Genomic DNA, 16,343 nt, shown 5'->3' on the forward strand with positions numbered 1-16,343 from the left:
CTGGTATTTCATATTTTCTCCAGTACGAATTTCGTCGTTATTAATTCTATTTTCGTTGCCCGCTAAATTCAAATAATCCAACTGGCAGTTCAATTCAAAAATTCAAATTCCCAAAAGTCCGTTACGCATTTAAAAATAATTTTAAACCAGCCACCTACTAAGTAATTCTGTTGGCCTGGTATTTCATATTTTCTCTAGTACGAATTTCGTCGTTAAAACTTCAAATCGTTGCCCGCTAAATTCAAATAATCCAACTGGCAGTTGAATTCAAAAATTCAAATTCCCAAAAGTCCGTTACGCATTTAAAAATAATTTTAAACCAGCCACCTACTAAGTAATTCTGTTGGCCTGGTATTTCATATTTTCTCCAGTACGAATTTCGTCGTTATTAATTCTATTTTCGTTGCCCGCTAAATTCAAATAATCCAACTGGCAGTTCAATTCAAAAATTCAAATTCCCAAAAGTCCGTTACGCACTTAAAAATAATTTTAAACCAGCCACCTACTAAGTAATTCTGTTGGCCTGGTATTTCATATTTTCTCTAGTACGAATTTCGTCGTTAAAACTTCAAATCGTTGCCCGCTAAATTCAAATAATCCAACTGGCAGTTGAATTCAAAAATTCAAATTCCCAAAAGTCCGTTACGCATTTAAAAATAATTTTAAACCAGCCACCTACTAAGTAATTCTGTTGGCCTGGTATTTCATATTTTCTCTAGTAAGAATTTTGTCGTTAAAACTTCAAATCGTTGCCCGCTAAATTCAAATAATCCAACTGGCAGTTGAATTCAAAAATTCAAATTCCCAAAAGTCCGATACGCATTTAAAAATAATTTTAAACCAGCCACCTACTAAGTAATTCTGTTGGCCTGGTATTTCATATTTTCTCCAGTACGAATTTCGTCGTTAAAACTCAAATCGTTGCCCGCTAAATTCAAATAATCCAACTGGCAGTTGAATTCAAAAATTCAAATTCCCAAAAGTCCGTTACGCATTTAAAAATAATTTTAAACCAGCCACCTACTAAGTAATTCTGTTGGCCTGGTATTTCATATTTTCTCCAGTACGAATTTCGTCGTTTAAACTTCAAATATCGTTGCCCGCTAAATTCAAATAATCCAACTGGCAGTTGAATTCAAAAATTCAAATTCCCAAAAGTCCGTTACGCATTTAGAAATAATTTTAAACCAGCCCCCTACTAAGTAATTCTGTTGGCCTGGTACTTCACATTTTCTCCAGTACGAATTTCGTCGTTAAAACGAATATCGTTGCCCGCTAAATTCAAATAATCCAACTGGCAGTTGAATTCAAAAATTCAAATTCCCAAAAGTCCGTTACTCATTTAGAAATAATTTTAAACCAGCCACCTACTAAGTAATTCTGTTGGCCTGGTATTTCATATTTTCTCCAGTACGAATTTCGTCGTTTAAACTTCAAATATCGTTGCCCGCTAAATTCAAATAATCCAACTGGCAGTTGAATTCAAAAATTCAAATTCCCAAAAGTCCGTTACGCATTTAAAAATAATTTTAAACCAGCCACCTACTAAGTAATTCTGTTGGCCTGGTATTTCATATTGTCTCCGGTACGAATTTCGTCATTTAAACTTCAAATATCGTTGCCCGCTAAATTCAAAAATTCAAATCTCTAATTTCCGTTACAAATTAAAAATAATAAATTTTAAACCAGTATCGAGAAAATTATTCTTTTTCGTTTTTTAGCTCTAGTGTCCACAAATCCCGACAAAAAGACACGGTTTCTTAAGATGTCCTTGACGATCTCTACAGATTGGCATCAAAAAAATGTAGAGTCATCTAAGGGTGCAGGACATGCAATATTCCAAAAACGTTCTCAGCTACTCAAAGGACATTCCAGGACCTGATGATGTCAATCGATAGGCATGGATAAAGACTTTAAGCTGACCAAAGGATATCCCAATTGTCCTTAAAATGACATAGTTATGAGCACTCTTTCTGTTATTTGGACTTGTATTTTTTTCCAGTTAAATACGGTTATAGAAATTATTGTCGCTGATTTAACTAGGAATCAGGAATATGTACAAATTTCCAAACAGCTTGAAACCTTAAAATAGTTTAAGCAATTTGAGTTGAGCTCAGCTATTATCGAACTTCTTTTGTACAAAAATAGGAAGCAATTTTTCCGTATTTTTTGTAGATCTAGGGATTTTTGTTGCATATTGTCTCTGTCTTAAAGATGTGAAAAATTAGTTTTCATTTATTATTATACACTTTGATACACTGTTTGATGAATGTTAAATGATTCAGCTAAAAGTTAACCACATGCCCTATTAGGTAGGTTACGTTTTCACCTCGTATGGCAAAGAAGAACGGATGATCGGCCCGGAAGAATTTCTGACGTGAGGAATTGCTAATCACAATTGGCTTATATGCTGGAAAATGAAAACAAAATCCATAAATAAGTCGTTTTGTTCTTATTTCGAATAGGTTTACCTGCCGCAGGTTGGGGTGACTCTGAACCAGAACCCGATTCGTTCATATCGAGGCGTAATTTTTGGAGTACATCAACAATGGGCAGATTGGCGGATGAATGAAGATGCTTAAAATTGGCTGTAGGGGCAAAAATATCAGAGAATTCCAGCTGAAAAGAATGCAAATAATGTTGGGTGCTTTAGAATATTAGGAGAAGTTCGCTGCTCACCTGTTTTAGAGGTTGCCGCAGGCTGCATTCAAAATCGATGCTGAATTTGGGTAGTAGCACTTGCACGCCCTCCATTTGCATACGTTGCTGCAGTGCACCCAGATCTTGGCTCCGCAATTGTCGTTCCAGCTCCGCCAGACCGTCCCGCTGATTGGGCAGGATCAAAAGCATGGCCAATTCATCGCTGTGTTCGTAGGGTAACTCAATGGCTCGCGCATTCAGATCCCTTAGCTCTGCATATTTCACGAACATATCATCGTCAAAGAGCATGGGCACAGATTTGGTTGATCCTCCGTGGAAGTCGTAGAGACCCGTTCGATAGGCACTGAACGGAAGGAACCACTTGCTTTGCAATCTTGCTGCTAGCAAGAGCAAGATCTGCGCCGCCTGGCCACTATCGACCTGAAGCTGCTGCCAATTGCCACCACCAAGGCTGGCCAAAATCTGTTCGCTTATATGACGACGCAGCTTCTCCGTTTGCTGCAAGTCCAATGATTCGGCAGTCACATGAAAATACGTTTGGGCAATCTTTTGAAAATCCTCTGCAATTCCGATACTCGAATTGGTAGGTGGAGTTTGAAGCAACACTCGATTCTGAAGCTGAATCCGTGTATCTGGATCTCCTGTGATATTGGCCAATTCTGATGCATAGAAATTGGCCATTTTTGCATTGCTGGGAAAACGTTTCTTTAGCTGCAATTTCTGTTGCAGTTCCTCGGCTGTTGCTCCATCGGAGCCTAAGTAAAGTAATGCCAAAGTCGCCTCCAGCAACAAGGGCGACACAATGACATTCTCATCTATAGCCGTCGAGGCAATACTGTGATAAATCTCTGAGCCCAAATTGATTTCGATGGGTTCAACTGGACCAGGTGGATTGGGTGTCTCTGCACTCATCTTTGCTAGTCGTGGAAATGCTGGAACTGCAAAATTTCAAGAATATACTTATTACTGATTCCAAATTCTCTAGCTTCGAAAGGAAGCAAAAACTAACTTGGCCATGTACCCATAGAAAATCGGAAATAGATGGCAAGTTAGTTCATACAATATTTCGGGGATAGAAATAAATTTTAAATTTATTTATGTGATTTTAATAAAGAAAATAATTTTACGTTCGTTTTTATCCATAATATGCGCAAACAGATATAACTATACACAAATGCTTCTTTTGTTTGGATTAATGATATTCTAGGCACAAATATATATACATATTCCGATCGATCGATCAATACTTTTCCATTAGACCTCGTATATTATAGCTTATTAAACAATGTGAAATAATCTTTTATACTTTATAGCCACAATTCGCTCCAATTATTTATACTTTTATCTCTGACTATATGTATTATACATATCGTAAATATAGTATTTATATATGTATATGTAGTTGTTTATATGCAATTTATATTTGCCATATGTTTGCAATTTATTATGCTATTGTGTACTTTAAAAGTTATTATGAAAAATTATATATAGCCTGATTACAGCATCAATACAAATATTCTCTATCGAACCGAACATGCCCTTCAACATAATGCAAAACACATGGATCCCTGGCCAAAAATTCAATGAGTTGAAATTGGATGATCAAGTTAAGACTGAATAATACAGTAGAACGGATGTCTGATCATTTATCCCTCTCATATTTGTTGCGACAAAATTTCATTCACTGCACTTAACCTTCAAACAGAAACAGGCAAAAAGAGGAAAACATTGGCAATGGCCCACCAAAGTGAAGACTGTAATAAAAAATTTAAATTTAATTTCTTCTCTTTCATTAGACAAGGGCAACAAACACGAAAATAAAAACGCAATACAATGGGACAAGCAAAAAATAAAACAATTTTATTTAAATAAGCAAAACTTTTTGGCTCACTTATTTTATTTGTGTGGCAACTTTTCGTTTTATGCGAATATTCAACAGTTTCTTTCTAAAGGCAAACATCTCGATATTGCACGATATTGCAGCAAACTCACTTAATTGCCTCATCAACAAAATCCAAACATTCAAAACACACCCAACTAAACCAAAAAATAAAAGAAAAACAAATATTTTTTAATGAAAAATAACCATTTAAATTTCATTGAGGCAACGAATTTAGGTTTACCCTATATCAAATAGAAGTTCTTAAGAAAAAACTACTTTTATTTGACACCTCTTTGTGCTTTTCCTCTTAAATGTTAACAATAAATGGGCCAAATAAATGCATATATCTAAATCTACGTCGATCGTGTCTATATACCCCTTCAATTCTGAGATTATGGGGTATTAGAAAGACGCACTCCCGTCATCTCCCGCCTACACTTTATAAGTAGCTCTCCTCGAACACTCGATGTTTCGTTGTTTATTTTTGGTGTGCCAATTTTTTCATTTTCTTCTCGTTTTGTTGTTCTTTTAAGGAAATTAATTACATCATGAATTTGTCAAAACAAAACCAAAAACAACAACAACAGAAATGTTTTCCAAAGATCATTATTTTTTTTTTTGTTTTCTTTTTAATAGTTTTATAGCTCACTCATGTCAAGAATGGATCTTCTAGACATCCGACACAATGGCAAGATGGGCAGATGGTTGCTTAAGATGGTACCATGGCCAAAATATGAGGTCATAGAGTCGATTTTCCAAGTGACAACTCAATTTCAACTATTTTCTCTCACTTTTCATTTACTGGTTAACAATTTAAATGTTCACATTTTGCATTAATTTCGCTCTTCATGCTCTTTCCACTAATAGGATATGTCAAACACACACTGCGTTAGTATATACCTTTAACAAAGTTCCACTGAGTATCTGTGATAGGAAAACGTATAGAGAACGTAGGTGAACGTAGAGAAAGATAGACACTTAGATACACGCCCGCACGCAGCTTCGAACGGAATACAACTAAATGCTCTCATGCTCGGAAATAGCCGAAAAAAAAATAGAAGAAAATGAAACTAATTAAATTTTTGCGCCTCGCATGTCTCGCCCCCGCGACCACGACCACGACCCCGACTCATTGATGACGACAAAAACAAAAAGCTTCTCAAGTCTGTTTGAATTTTCCGCAACTACAATGTGTGTTTTCTTCTTGTTGTTGTTATTTTCAATTTTTTTGTTCGATGCCAAAATTTTTGAAATCTATTTTTATCAAAACACCAAAATTTTCATTCACATGAACCGAACTGCACTAGAATTGGAACTGGAACTGGGTAGGATCTAGGGGAATGGGCAGCCATCCCATCAATGCTAACGGATGCTGTACACCACCGACCGCCGGCATGTGCCACCAAGTGATCCTCAGCGCTCATTGCGTCGCTTGATTGAATTGAGTTTCGTTTTGCTGCTTGTGTTTTCATAGTTGGATTGTTTAATCATTTTATCTAATCTGGCGTATTGGGGTCGCTTGGTCTACATTTACCATGTGAATCTTCTGCATTGCCAAATACCCGCATTCATTCATTCACAACTCATTAGTTTATTGTATTTTATGTTCATAACGTAAGTTAAATTGAATATTTATTTATTGGCAATATCACTTTCGAATTGATTAACTACCAGACCGGTTGAATTAAATGTAGATAAATTTAATATCTTATGCCCAAAAGTATGCAACTAGTTTCTCACATTTGAGTTTGATTAACAGAGACATGTTAACCTAAAAATTTAGGCATTTGTTTATTTTACACATTTGAAAAATAGTAAATATAAAAATTAGGGCAAGAAATTCGATGTAGGCCCAAATCAATATTTTTGCAACATTTAAAGTTTATTAAGACAAATTCATTTATATTTTAAACGAAATTATCTGAGAATCTGCTTCTTTGCGAAATAATTATATACATCCTATTAAAATAATTTAGTGGTTTTATTTATTCTTTAAAAAGAATTTATGATATTGTGATTGCTCATTAGTCAAAGTTTAACGAAAACTTATTGCAGCAAGCAATTTATGTTTTATGTAATAAAACAAATTGTTTAATGCACTTTTCCGATAAACTTCACAAAATACCAAATAAATAAAATTCAAAAGATAAACAGGGCTATTCTATCAAATACAGCTATGGGGAAAATTCCCACTAAAGTTGTTGTATTATATGTTAAAACAATTTATTTTTTCTCAAACTTAAATACATTACAATTTTGTATATATATGTATACTTATAGTACTTGATGGCGTTGTAGAAAGAGTACAAAAGATCTCGGATCAACTTGTTTATTATGTTAACATGGAACAAAAACTAAAAGAAAAAAATTTTGAAATTGAATAAAAGAAACTGTAAAAGCGCCAGACACAATGCTGGATTCGATGATGACGAACCAGCTCAGCTGGTCAAGAAATAGGTTGGAAATGTATAAGTTGAAAAAATGCGCCACAGAATTAACTAACTCATCACCACACTAAAAGAATCCGAACAATGTGTATCGGTGGGAATAAAAAGGAAGTCTGACGCCTAGCACAATTCCAATGGAAAAGTGGAAAATGGTGGTGATTTGAGTAAAATTTGAACTCCAAAAAAGAACTGAATAAATATTGTGTATGTGTGTGTGCATGCGGAGCGAAAATGTGCAATTGTGGATTTGTCTAGTTTAAAAGGTGTAGCCCCCTTCGGGAGCCTTGGGTTGAGTAGCATTAAATTCTAAAGCTCCATTTACTTCCTGTGGAGCCAACTCCTGTTCAGCACCTTCATCGCCAGTATTGAAGTAGGTATCAATAATGGCATAGGCTTTCTTATAGACTTCCTCGTTTTCATGCTGCTGGAGGGCTTCCAATTTATCCAATCCACCCATTTCTTCGACCATCAGGCAAAGATTTTCGGTGCCACCCAGTTTCTCAGCGAGATTGAACAGATTCAAAAGTCCAGTCTGGACCACCTTAATGGTACGTGGATCCTTAGCGTCCAAAAGATCGATAAAGGGTTTCAAGATCTTGTACTTCTCAATGAGATCTACGATCTGCTCAGGAGTTCCCGAAGTTGTGGTATTGGTAACAGCCCAGGCAGCTTCCTTCTGAGCCTTAAAATCACCATTTTCCAGGACTTGCTTAATATAATTGAAAATTCCGGCTTCAATGACGGCCTGAATCTGCTTCTGGTTACCAGCAGTAATATTGCTTACTGTCCAGGCGGCCTCTTTAACAATGTTGCTTTTCGAGTGCTGCAGCAACAGGCCCAATCTAGGTAGGCCACCGCTAGCAATGACCACGTCAGTCTACATAAGGTAAAATAAATTGAAATGAATACAAAAATGCAATTCTGATCTGATCAGTTTAGCCCACCTGTTGATCTGTGCCCGTCACTATATTACCCACACTGCGCAGGGCCGGCACTATAATACTTGGCTCATCCATTTGCAACAAGTTAACCAACCTGGGTACCGCATCCGTATCCACGACAGCCTGAATCTTGTTGTTATCATCATCTGTCACATAGGACAGGGCCCAACAGGCATCGGCCAAAACTTGAATATCCGTACTCAACAAAAGATGCGATAGAATGGGCAGCAAACGTTTCACTTGCTCAAAAGGTGGCGACGGGTTCTTATTGCGGCACAAATTCGACATAAGCCAAACAATGTTGCGGAGGAACGAAAGTGGAGTCTCATCGTTGATCAAACGCAGAATCCCATCGATGACACCATGATTTATAACAATATCACGTGCAATTGGTCCATCGCCGGCAATATTACCCAAAGCCCAGACAGCCTGTTCGGCAAGTTGAATGGACTTCGATGTCAGCAAGGAAATGAAATGCGGCACGGCATCCTGCTCAATGACGCAGCGGGTCTGATCGGAAGTGCCCGATGCAATATTGGTCAGAGCCCAAGCAGCTTCGAACTGGAGCATTGGACTGCAGAGATGGATTGTTGAGAGCGGTTTCAAAAACACTGTGTTCCTCCCCAAGGTGGACAACGGACTGGGACTACTTACTTGGCGACATTTTGCAGGAATCTGATACAAATCGGTACAATGCCATGACCAATCATCAAATCAATAGGTGGGTTACGCTCCCGACTCAACATCTTGCGAGCCGATTGCATTCCCACAAACTGACGCTCCGAATCCTCGCTGTTCATGGCAGCCACAATTTCGTCCACCGACAACTGGACTGGAGATTGTCCATTTGGCTCCTTGAGCGGCGAGGTCAGATCTTCATCGTTGATGTTGCGGCGCTTGAACATCTGGTCCTCCTTTTTGGACTTGCGAAGCTCTATGGTCACCTCATGACGACGCACACGCGAGTCCTACCGAAAAAAAATTTGTGAGGTTAAGTCCGAACCCCATCCTCCTGCGAGGCTCCGCTTACCTGCGTGTTGATTGAGTTCGACTTGTAGGAACTCAGACGTGAATTTGCCTCTGGTCTGTTCATTTTGATACTTTTACTTATATTTATTTTTTTTTTTTTTAACAGAAAATAGTTTAACCAGGATCAAGACGTTTAGACAGTCGAACGACAAGTGAGAAAATGAACTGTGAGAGAGGGAGAGAAAAGATGTAGATGTTGGCAAAGGTGAATTTAAATGTCAAGGGCTGCTTCGTTTCTTCTCCTTTTACTTTACATTTCCTTTTTCCTTTTGTTCGCTTTTTTTTTAATTTGAGCGCGCACTATGCTCTGCCGCTGCCCTCGAAAGCAGAGACAGGGGCAGAGACAAAGACCGGCTCTTTACAAGGCCAAGCAACAACAACAAAACCATAACCCCAGATTAACAGCTGCATGTTTGCCATTCGCTGTCCCTTTCTTGTTCTAGAATTTGTTGTCCCATGCAGAGGATCCATGGAAATCGAAAATAAGTGCAACTTACCGCAAAAATGAAAAATTTCGTATGAAATGCTGCCTCCTCTGTTTGTGTGTGCACGTTTTGGCAAATACTTTTAGCTTCACTTAAACTTCGTTTCACCTTTATTCAATGGTAAAGGACACGTGTCACAATTTCAAAACGCGTGTTGTCTCTAGTAAAAAACGAAATGAAAATGCGCAAAAAAATTGACACTTTTTTTCTGTGATTTTAACCGTTGAGTTTGAAAAACATATGTTGCACAATTCGCCGCAAGCCTTCAAATCGCCTTAAAAAATTGAAACTTCGCCTTATAAAATTGAAAATTCGCCTTAAAAAAAAGATCGCTTCGCCTTAAAAAATTAATCACTTCGCCTTAAAAAATTTAGATTTCGCCTTAAAAATTTTACCGTTGATTTTGAAAAGCAGCAAAAAGTGTGGGGTAATGCAATTGTTTCACGTTTCGCAACACTTAAGCTTTACCACACTTATTTTTCTTTGCGATCGAAAAATAGCGGTTTTAACTGAAAATGTAAAACCTTTATTTTAAAATATAATAATTTCAGTTTGCTTTAAATTTTTTTCTGAGCAAACGCCGTTAACTTGTGTAATATTGTACAAAACTTACATGATAATAACAACATTTCATAAGTTTATATGGTTTATTGATCATCCGATTTGATCAAATTTTGCACTATAATTAACAGCTTCATTAAACTGAACAATTGAATATTTTAGGACAAATTATTGATAAATTGCGAATAGTGGTCCGATTCGGCTGAATCCGAGATATACAGCTCATGCATATAGAGCTCTGTCGTGGTCTTGGTCTTGGTCTAGGAGGAGTTCGGAGAGACGGACGAATGGACATGGCTATTTTAACTCGTCTCGTGCTGCTGATCAAGAATATATACATATGTACATATATCAATTCAATCAGTCAATCATACTGATTGCAGAAAACTATGCGAGTTTATAAATATACTTACCATTAACCACAAAATGAGCTGAAGGAGAAATTCATATTTTGATTACAAAACTGAAATTGTGGTCATAAATAATAGATATGCATAAATAGTTATTAATGTGTCTGCCTATTCAATGTGTATTTGTCTTCATTCTAATTATATACATAAATCTTATGGACTCATTGAACTAGAAATATTATATTTGGTTGCATAAACGGTCATCTAATTTGCCTCAGTGGTCAATGAAATGGGTTCCACTACAATAAATTATACCTTTTCGTTTCTATTTTAGTCAGTTATTTATAATATTAAGTGCTTCATTTTATTTTAGATATTCCTTTGGTATATTGGCAAATTTTTGGCTACCTGGAATTGTATTGCAAAGAAAGATATGAGAGATTTGTTGGTGGCTTTTGTCCTTAGCACCATAGATTTTAAGGCAAAAACAAAAATCAGAAGGACCTACCTGATAGAAGGAATTCTTAAATTATTTTGGTACTTACCAGAGCCCAAGAGATCTCCTTTTTTTAATTTTATAATTTTAATAGACGGTTGAGTTTTTTTTAACAAGAGTTTCGAGTTTATTCAAAGATATATATATGTATATATAATTTGTTTGGCTCCAGAAATAGTTCTGTAATGCATTTTGGTTTTATTTTTGTAGTTTTACAATTATTGTATTTTGTAGTTTTAATGTTTTTTTTTTCTTTTTTGTTTTAATCTAATTGTAAGTTTAATTCGGTTTTCATGTAAGTGTATGTGTTAGACTAGGAAAAGTTGTTAAATTGAATCAAAAACATTAACACACTCATAAGTGTTTCTCGCTCTATTTGTTTTTATTAGCCTAGAATTTTTTGTTTTTTTGTTTTTTTTGTCATTATACTTTCAATTAGTTTTTATTTGTTTTAAGTTTTATTTCATTTTATTTGTAAGTCTAGCTAAAAAATCGTTTTTAGTGTAAATTCTTTCATTTTGGTTTACAAATTTAAATTTTGAAATGTTTGTAATGGACTAGTTTTTTCTTGTGTACGATCTGATGATGGAACACACATTATAAAGAGTTGAATTTTCATTTTATGATTCAATGGGTTCTAATTATTTACAGATATATACACAGATTGAATTTAAATTAAAATTATTAATCTAGTTTTGATAGTTTGTTAGTTAATATCATTCAAATTCAAACAAATTCATCAAATTTGAAATAAATATTCAAAACAGAGTTTATAACTATTTGTTACAAGGTTTTTCCCTAAAATCGAATGACCCAATTTGTCCAGATACATCTATATAGCATATTTGTATGTATATGTATATCTATATAAATATTGTTATTTACAGCCTTAAATTGAATTTACATATATTTACATTCATGTCCCGCTTATTGTGTCTGCTGTGGCGGATCATCGGAAGTTCTGGTCACCACAGAGGGCGGTGGTGGTGGAAGGGGTGGCGTCTGATCTCCTCCTGCTCCTTCGCCACGATTAAGCAAGTAATCAAGATCAAGTGTTATGCGATCCAATGTGGCATCGTTCCGGGTAACACATCCTCCTCCCATGGCACTCTGTGTATTGGTGGTGGGCGTGGCTGCTGTAGTTGTTGCTGCACAGCTTGTAACGGATGTGGATGTTGAGACAACGGCTGCCACCATGGTGGGCAGCAGGGGATCGAAAGTGGTGCGTGATGTCGGCTCCAAGATGGTCACTCGCTTTTGTGTCTTTGGCGTGGGCAAAGTGGCGCTCAGATTGCCGCTTATGGTGGGTGGAGGAGGCAGTGGAGCAGCACTTCCTGCTGCTGCTGTTGCTGGCATGGTCAACATCAGGGAGGTGGGCACAAAGTCCACATATGGATTATGCTGCAAGGGCACAAAGTGGGTGGCAGCAGGTGTAACCGTGGGCAGCATAGCACTAGTGTGAATGCCAATTATGCTGTCTGCAAAGGGGTCGTTAGGTGGAAAGTAAAAGTCATTATTAAGGCATCAGAACCTTAAGAGTATCTGGTGAACTCACCTGCTTGGACACCTTGGAGTATATCCAGCGTTTCGAGACCCACGAATTCGCCCTGATAATGGGTTGGCTGATGATGCAGTGCTCGTCTACCCAGACTACCCGTTAGCCCGCCCATGGTGTAGGTATCATAAGCATAGCCCAGAGCATTGGCCATTTCTGGAAGTCCTGTGTTGCCTCCGCTCCCGCCACTGCCTCCTGCTCCGCCACTGAGTAGGGCGCAACATCGTGTGGCCGGCGAGGCAGCAACAGTCAGCGGCAAAGCTGTTTGATGGCCACTAAGGAATGTCTCCGCCTTGCTAGCAACAGCCGCTCTGGGTGGGGCCGTCGAGATGATTGTCAACGGCAGTTGTACACCACCAACGACGGCTCCAGCTCCCCCTGCCATGCCGACTGGCCCAGTTGCATTTGCAGCTGTCAATTCCAGCTCTAACCCTACTTTAGACTGCAGCGGAGATGCTGATGTGGCCCCTGCCGATGGCATTGATAAGGATACTGCGGCACACTCGCTCTCCTTTTCCTTGTCATGATTGGTGTAGACTGCAAGAGGGAAAAGCGAAGGAGGAGAAAGAGTCAGGGGGGATTATTGGGTCATTTGCATTGCCCATGCCGCGGTCTACCTACAGGTCAATGGACTGTTGATGCTGGCCGTTGTCGTGGTGCAATAGTTGTCATCCAGACTCGTCTTGCTCGTATTGAATTTGGTCTGCTTGAGGGAACTATTCTGACTGCTTCCATTGCTGCTGAGAAACGGTGGACCACGCAGTTGACTCTCAGCTTTGATGACGAAACAAAAGAGTATCACAAAGCCCTGGTAAAAATTAAAAAAGGATAGGATTATTAAAGATAACTGACCATATGAAAGCCGCTTAAATAAGTTGCAAAAAGAACGGCCTTAACATGATTCTCACGGCTTGTCATTGCAGCCGAAGCAATCGATTGTGAAATTTATTGCCCAACTTAAAGGTGGCCCATAAATCGAGGCTAAAACATGGAGGCCAGAGAAATGGTCCAAGCGTTCCGAGTGGGAGGCTCCACCGTTTCCTTTTATAACGATTAAATATCTGACTGCGATTTTCGTTGCAAATTAATGATCAAAATTCTAGCTATCTGGGTTTTCTCTCTTTGCCTTTGCTGGTTGTCTTTGTCAATAGTTCTAATTGTATTGATTACCTTTGCATGTTCCACAAGGACTTTTCCTTAACTACCTAAGAGTATGCGACTCTATATCTCTCTCCTTCTGCATCTATCTCTTTATCTACGTGTGCGCTCGTGTGTGTTTGTGTTTAAATAATTAAGGAGGCAGCCACCCGCACCCTCACACACACACACCCACCCACACACACATGACCACGCCCACAATCAAAGTGATTTTGGGTGCACATTAATAGTGCCTCGAACTTAACCAACATCATATGTACATATGAGTGGATGGGTTGCTTGTGGTTTCAATTGAGGAAACACCAAAGGAAAGCGAGTGTAAATTAGTGAGAGAGAGAGAGGGAGAGTGAGAGGGTGTTATGGGGCTTTGGGGAGGTGAGTGGGTGGGAGTCTATGGATCGGAATTCAGCCTTGTCCTAATTTGTTTGTATTTGAATGTGCCGGCATGTGAAGCCAACCCCCAAACCAAGTGTGTGCGTGTAATTATGTGATTAGTTTTTCCAAAGAAAGAAAAGCATCTGCATATACAAACGTTTCTATCTATCCCTAGATCCTGTGTGTGTGTGTGTGTGTGTGTGCTTGTGCTTGTGTAGATAATTGTTTATTTAAGATGGCATAGTCAGGCGTGAGTATAACCTTAAATGACTTCATTTTGTGGCAGACAAAATGTCTTCAATGTCCAAGACAAACAATGGACAATACATGAGAGTCTCATTTCTCTCTAATAAATTGAAAACCTTTACGCCAATAGGATCAGAAATTTATATAATAAAGTCATCTCCAATCAGTTATGTAAATATTCAGAACTTTCTTCAACAAGTTATTTCCTTAATAGAATTATCAGCCTTTAACTTGAACAGAAAGTTATGTCTTTTTGGTAGTTTAGCTGCGTTTAAAAAACACTTCTTCAAATCATTTGATCCAAGGTTACATTACATACAGATATTGTAATCTATATGTATTATCCCATTTTATCTTTGTTCTAACGTGTGATCAAAAATTGCTTGACAATACATATTTAAAATATTGGTGTTAACTTAAATAATCTACTTGATTTAGGTACATAGTCGGGGGCTAACATAGTAATACGTAACGATTGACTTTTCGATTCACCAAGAGGTAAAAGTTACGCATATTATTTACTTTTAACCTGTTGCATATTTTCCCATGAGAAAAGTGAAAATGAAGAAATATATTTGCATTTGGAAAACACATTGCCTGCCATTAGCTGTGTCATTTGCCCAAGATGAAACGAAGGAAATTCTGCAGAAAATGCAGAGGTATATATGTATAATGGCAGGGTTCTGATTTAATTTGCACAGCAAATCAGAAAGAAAGGAAAAAAGAAAAATACACACTCACACACACACACACACAAACACACAATAAGTTGAAAAAAAAGTGAAGCAAAAACCAAAGTCAAGTGTCAAAGTCAAAGTCAAGTGAAAAGGTGAAAACAGAAAAAGGCTTTTGCCACCTCTTTGATCATACACAAGAGATGGAAAGTTAATGCACCCGACAAAAAGTGGTTCAGGCGGTGGACGGGGGCGTGGCTTTTCTCGGATTCACAGTTGATTTCGCATATATAATAATACACTAACATCAGGTGTAAAAATATGCAGAAAGACTTCCAGAGACTTTGATGAAATATGCAAGCAAAAAATGAGGCAAAACAAATGAATAAAAAAATGTGAAGAAAGAAAAAGATATTTGCATAAGCCGAGTCAAACATAAACCTCAATCTGTACTCCCCCCCGCTTCCAAGCATCCAACCAATTGTAAATCCCCTTCGCACACAAACATCGTAATCAGGACTCCAAATAGTTTTGTTGACGAGGAAACTTCAATAAAACTGACAAGTCAAAAAATCCAAACAAAAGGAAAAACTTCTTCTTGGTCATAAAGAAAACTGTTTCGAGTGAAATTTTTGCTTAAGCAATAAATACTATTTGTGAGGGGAAAACTCATTCGAAGGCTTAATTAAATATCAATTGCCATTATGGCCAGGGTAAACTTACCAATATTATGCACGATATGCCAAACGGATATGCCCATAAAGTATCCGGCGATGAATTAACATAAACGATGAAGAATCCATCGGTGCAGAGTTTTACGACCAGTAATCCTCCAGCCCGATAAAGGAGGCCAAGTCTAAAAGGAGAAACGAGAGTAGGGCATATCAGTAAGAGGAGGAGAAATTGTTGGTTGTTGATGCAGGATAGCAGATTTTATGTATTATGATTAAGTGGAACAACTGCTTGTTGATGTTATATGCATATCTCTCTTCTCTCTTTCTCTCTATCTCTGTCTCTGTCTATCTGTACGTCTTTCTGCATTTGGCTTATACAGCAAAATGGAAATTAGATTTCGGCGTTTAGCTTTTGGACATCTTGGACAATTGGCCAATAAACCCCAATGGGTAAACAAGCATAAGGAATCGGACAAACAACTCACATATTGAAAAAGAGATAAATTTGCCAAATTCTTGAAAAATATTCTCCTAAACTTAATACTTAAGAAATTTCCATTTAGTCACATTTCGTTGCCATCGAAAACTAATTTTAATATTAAACTAAAAATATGTAATAAGCTTTTAGAATCTGGATTCTAGATATTTTGGCATTTTCAAACAAAATGAAATTTTTATCTGCTATTTAAAATGACTTCTTTCTAGCTCTAACTTTTGAAATTCTTGATATTTTAATGTTCTCATTTAGATAATGTACTTCCCTTTGGCTGGGTGACAATGGAAATGCTTTTCTCCATCTGCGTTTATAT

General features: G+C 37.4%; 3 protein-coding genes across 4 annotated transcripts in view; all 3 read right to left on the reverse strand.

The window, feature by feature from the left end:
• Nucleotides 1-2,208: 2,208 nt before the first annotated feature.
• On the reverse strand, nt 2,209-5,566 carry LOC6651858 (serine protease inhibitor 42Dd). 2 transcript variants are annotated; one of them, XM_002074189.4, is made up of 4 exons: nt 5,444-5,566; nt 2,680-3,599; nt 2,472-2,619; nt 2,209-2,410 (listed from the first exon to the last, which is right to left on the reverse strand). In XM_002074189.4, exons 2-4 carry the CDS (start codon nt 3,571-3,573, stop codon nt 2,286-2,288), a joined length of 1,167 nt encoding a protein of 388 aa, XP_002074225.2. In that variant the 5' UTR covers nt 3,574-3,599; nt 5,444-5,566; the 3' UTR covers nt 2,209-2,285. The 2 variants fall into 2 exon arrangements, with proteins under 2 accessions (XP_002074225.2, XP_023036697.2); XM_023180929.2 differs by lacking the exon at nt 5,444-5,566 and adding an exon at nt 5,193-5,287.
• Nucleotides 5,567-6,858: 1,292 nt separating this feature from the next.
• Nucleotides 6,859-9,632, reverse strand: LOC6651777 (importin subunit alpha). The gene is made up of 5 exons (XM_002074190.4): nt 9,458-9,632; nt 8,962-9,125; nt 8,586-8,899; nt 7,935-8,505; nt 6,859-7,867 (listed from the first exon to the last, which is right to left on the reverse strand). The coding sequence occupies exons 2-5, from the start codon at nt 9,022-9,024 to the stop codon at nt 7,247-7,249; spliced, it is 1,569 nt and encodes a 522-aa protein (XP_002074226.1). The 5' UTR covers nt 9,025-9,125; nt 9,458-9,632; the 3' UTR covers nt 6,859-7,246.
• A 1,684-nt stretch (nt 9,633-11,316) lies between these two features.
• Nucleotides 11,317-16,343, reverse strand: part of LOC6651862 — a 167,669-nt gene continuing 162,642 nt past the window's right edge. Inside the window, exons 18-21 of the mRNA XM_023180904.2 lie at nt 15,584-15,716; nt 13,029-13,215; nt 12,408-12,944; nt 11,317-12,330 (exon numbers count right to left, since the gene is read on the reverse strand). Coding sequence (XP_023036672.2) covers nt 11,780-12,330; nt 12,408-12,944; nt 13,029-13,215; nt 15,584-15,716 — 1,408 coding nt within the window. The 3' untranslated portion in view covers nt 11,317-11,779. The remainder of the gene's footprint in view (nt 12,331-12,407; nt 12,945-13,028; nt 13,216-15,583; nt 15,717-16,343) is intronic.

The sequence above is a fragment of the Drosophila willistoni genome (assembly GCF_018902025.1).
Source record: "Drosophila willistoni isolate 14030-0811.24 chromosome 2R unlocalized genomic scaffold, UCI_dwil_1.1 Seg167, whole genome shotgun sequence".
NCBI classification, from domain to species: domain Eukaryota; kingdom Metazoa; phylum Arthropoda; class Insecta; order Diptera; family Drosophilidae; genus Drosophila; species Drosophila willistoni.

Excerpts from the sequence above, each read along its gene's own strand:
- LOC6651777 (XM_002074190.4), bottom strand. The coding sequence starts at position 9,024 with ATGAACAGACCAGAGGCAAATTCACGTCTGAGTTCCTACAAGTCGAAC. Across the intron at positions 8,900-8,961 it reads CGAACTCAATCAACACGCAG|GACTCGCGTGTGCGTCGTCA; the intron begins GTAAGCGGAGCC and ends TTTTTTCGGTAG. Across the intron at positions 7,868-7,934 it reads TGACGGGCACAGATCAACAG|ACTGACGTGGTCATTGCTAG; the intron begins GTGGGCTAAACT and ends TACCTTATGTAG.
- LOC6651858 (XM_023180929.2), bottom strand. The coding sequence starts at position 5,286 with ATGACCTCATATTTTGGCCATGGTACCATCTTAAGCAACCATCTGCCC. Across the intron at positions 2,620-2,679 it reads TGCGGCAACCTCTAAAACAG|CTGGAATTCTCTGATATTTT; the intron begins GTGAGCAGCGAA and ends CATTCTTTTCAG. Across the intron at positions 2,411-2,471 it reads GTCACCCCAACCTGCGGCAG|CATATAAGCCAATTGTGATT; the intron begins GTAAACCTATTC and ends TTCATTTTCCAG.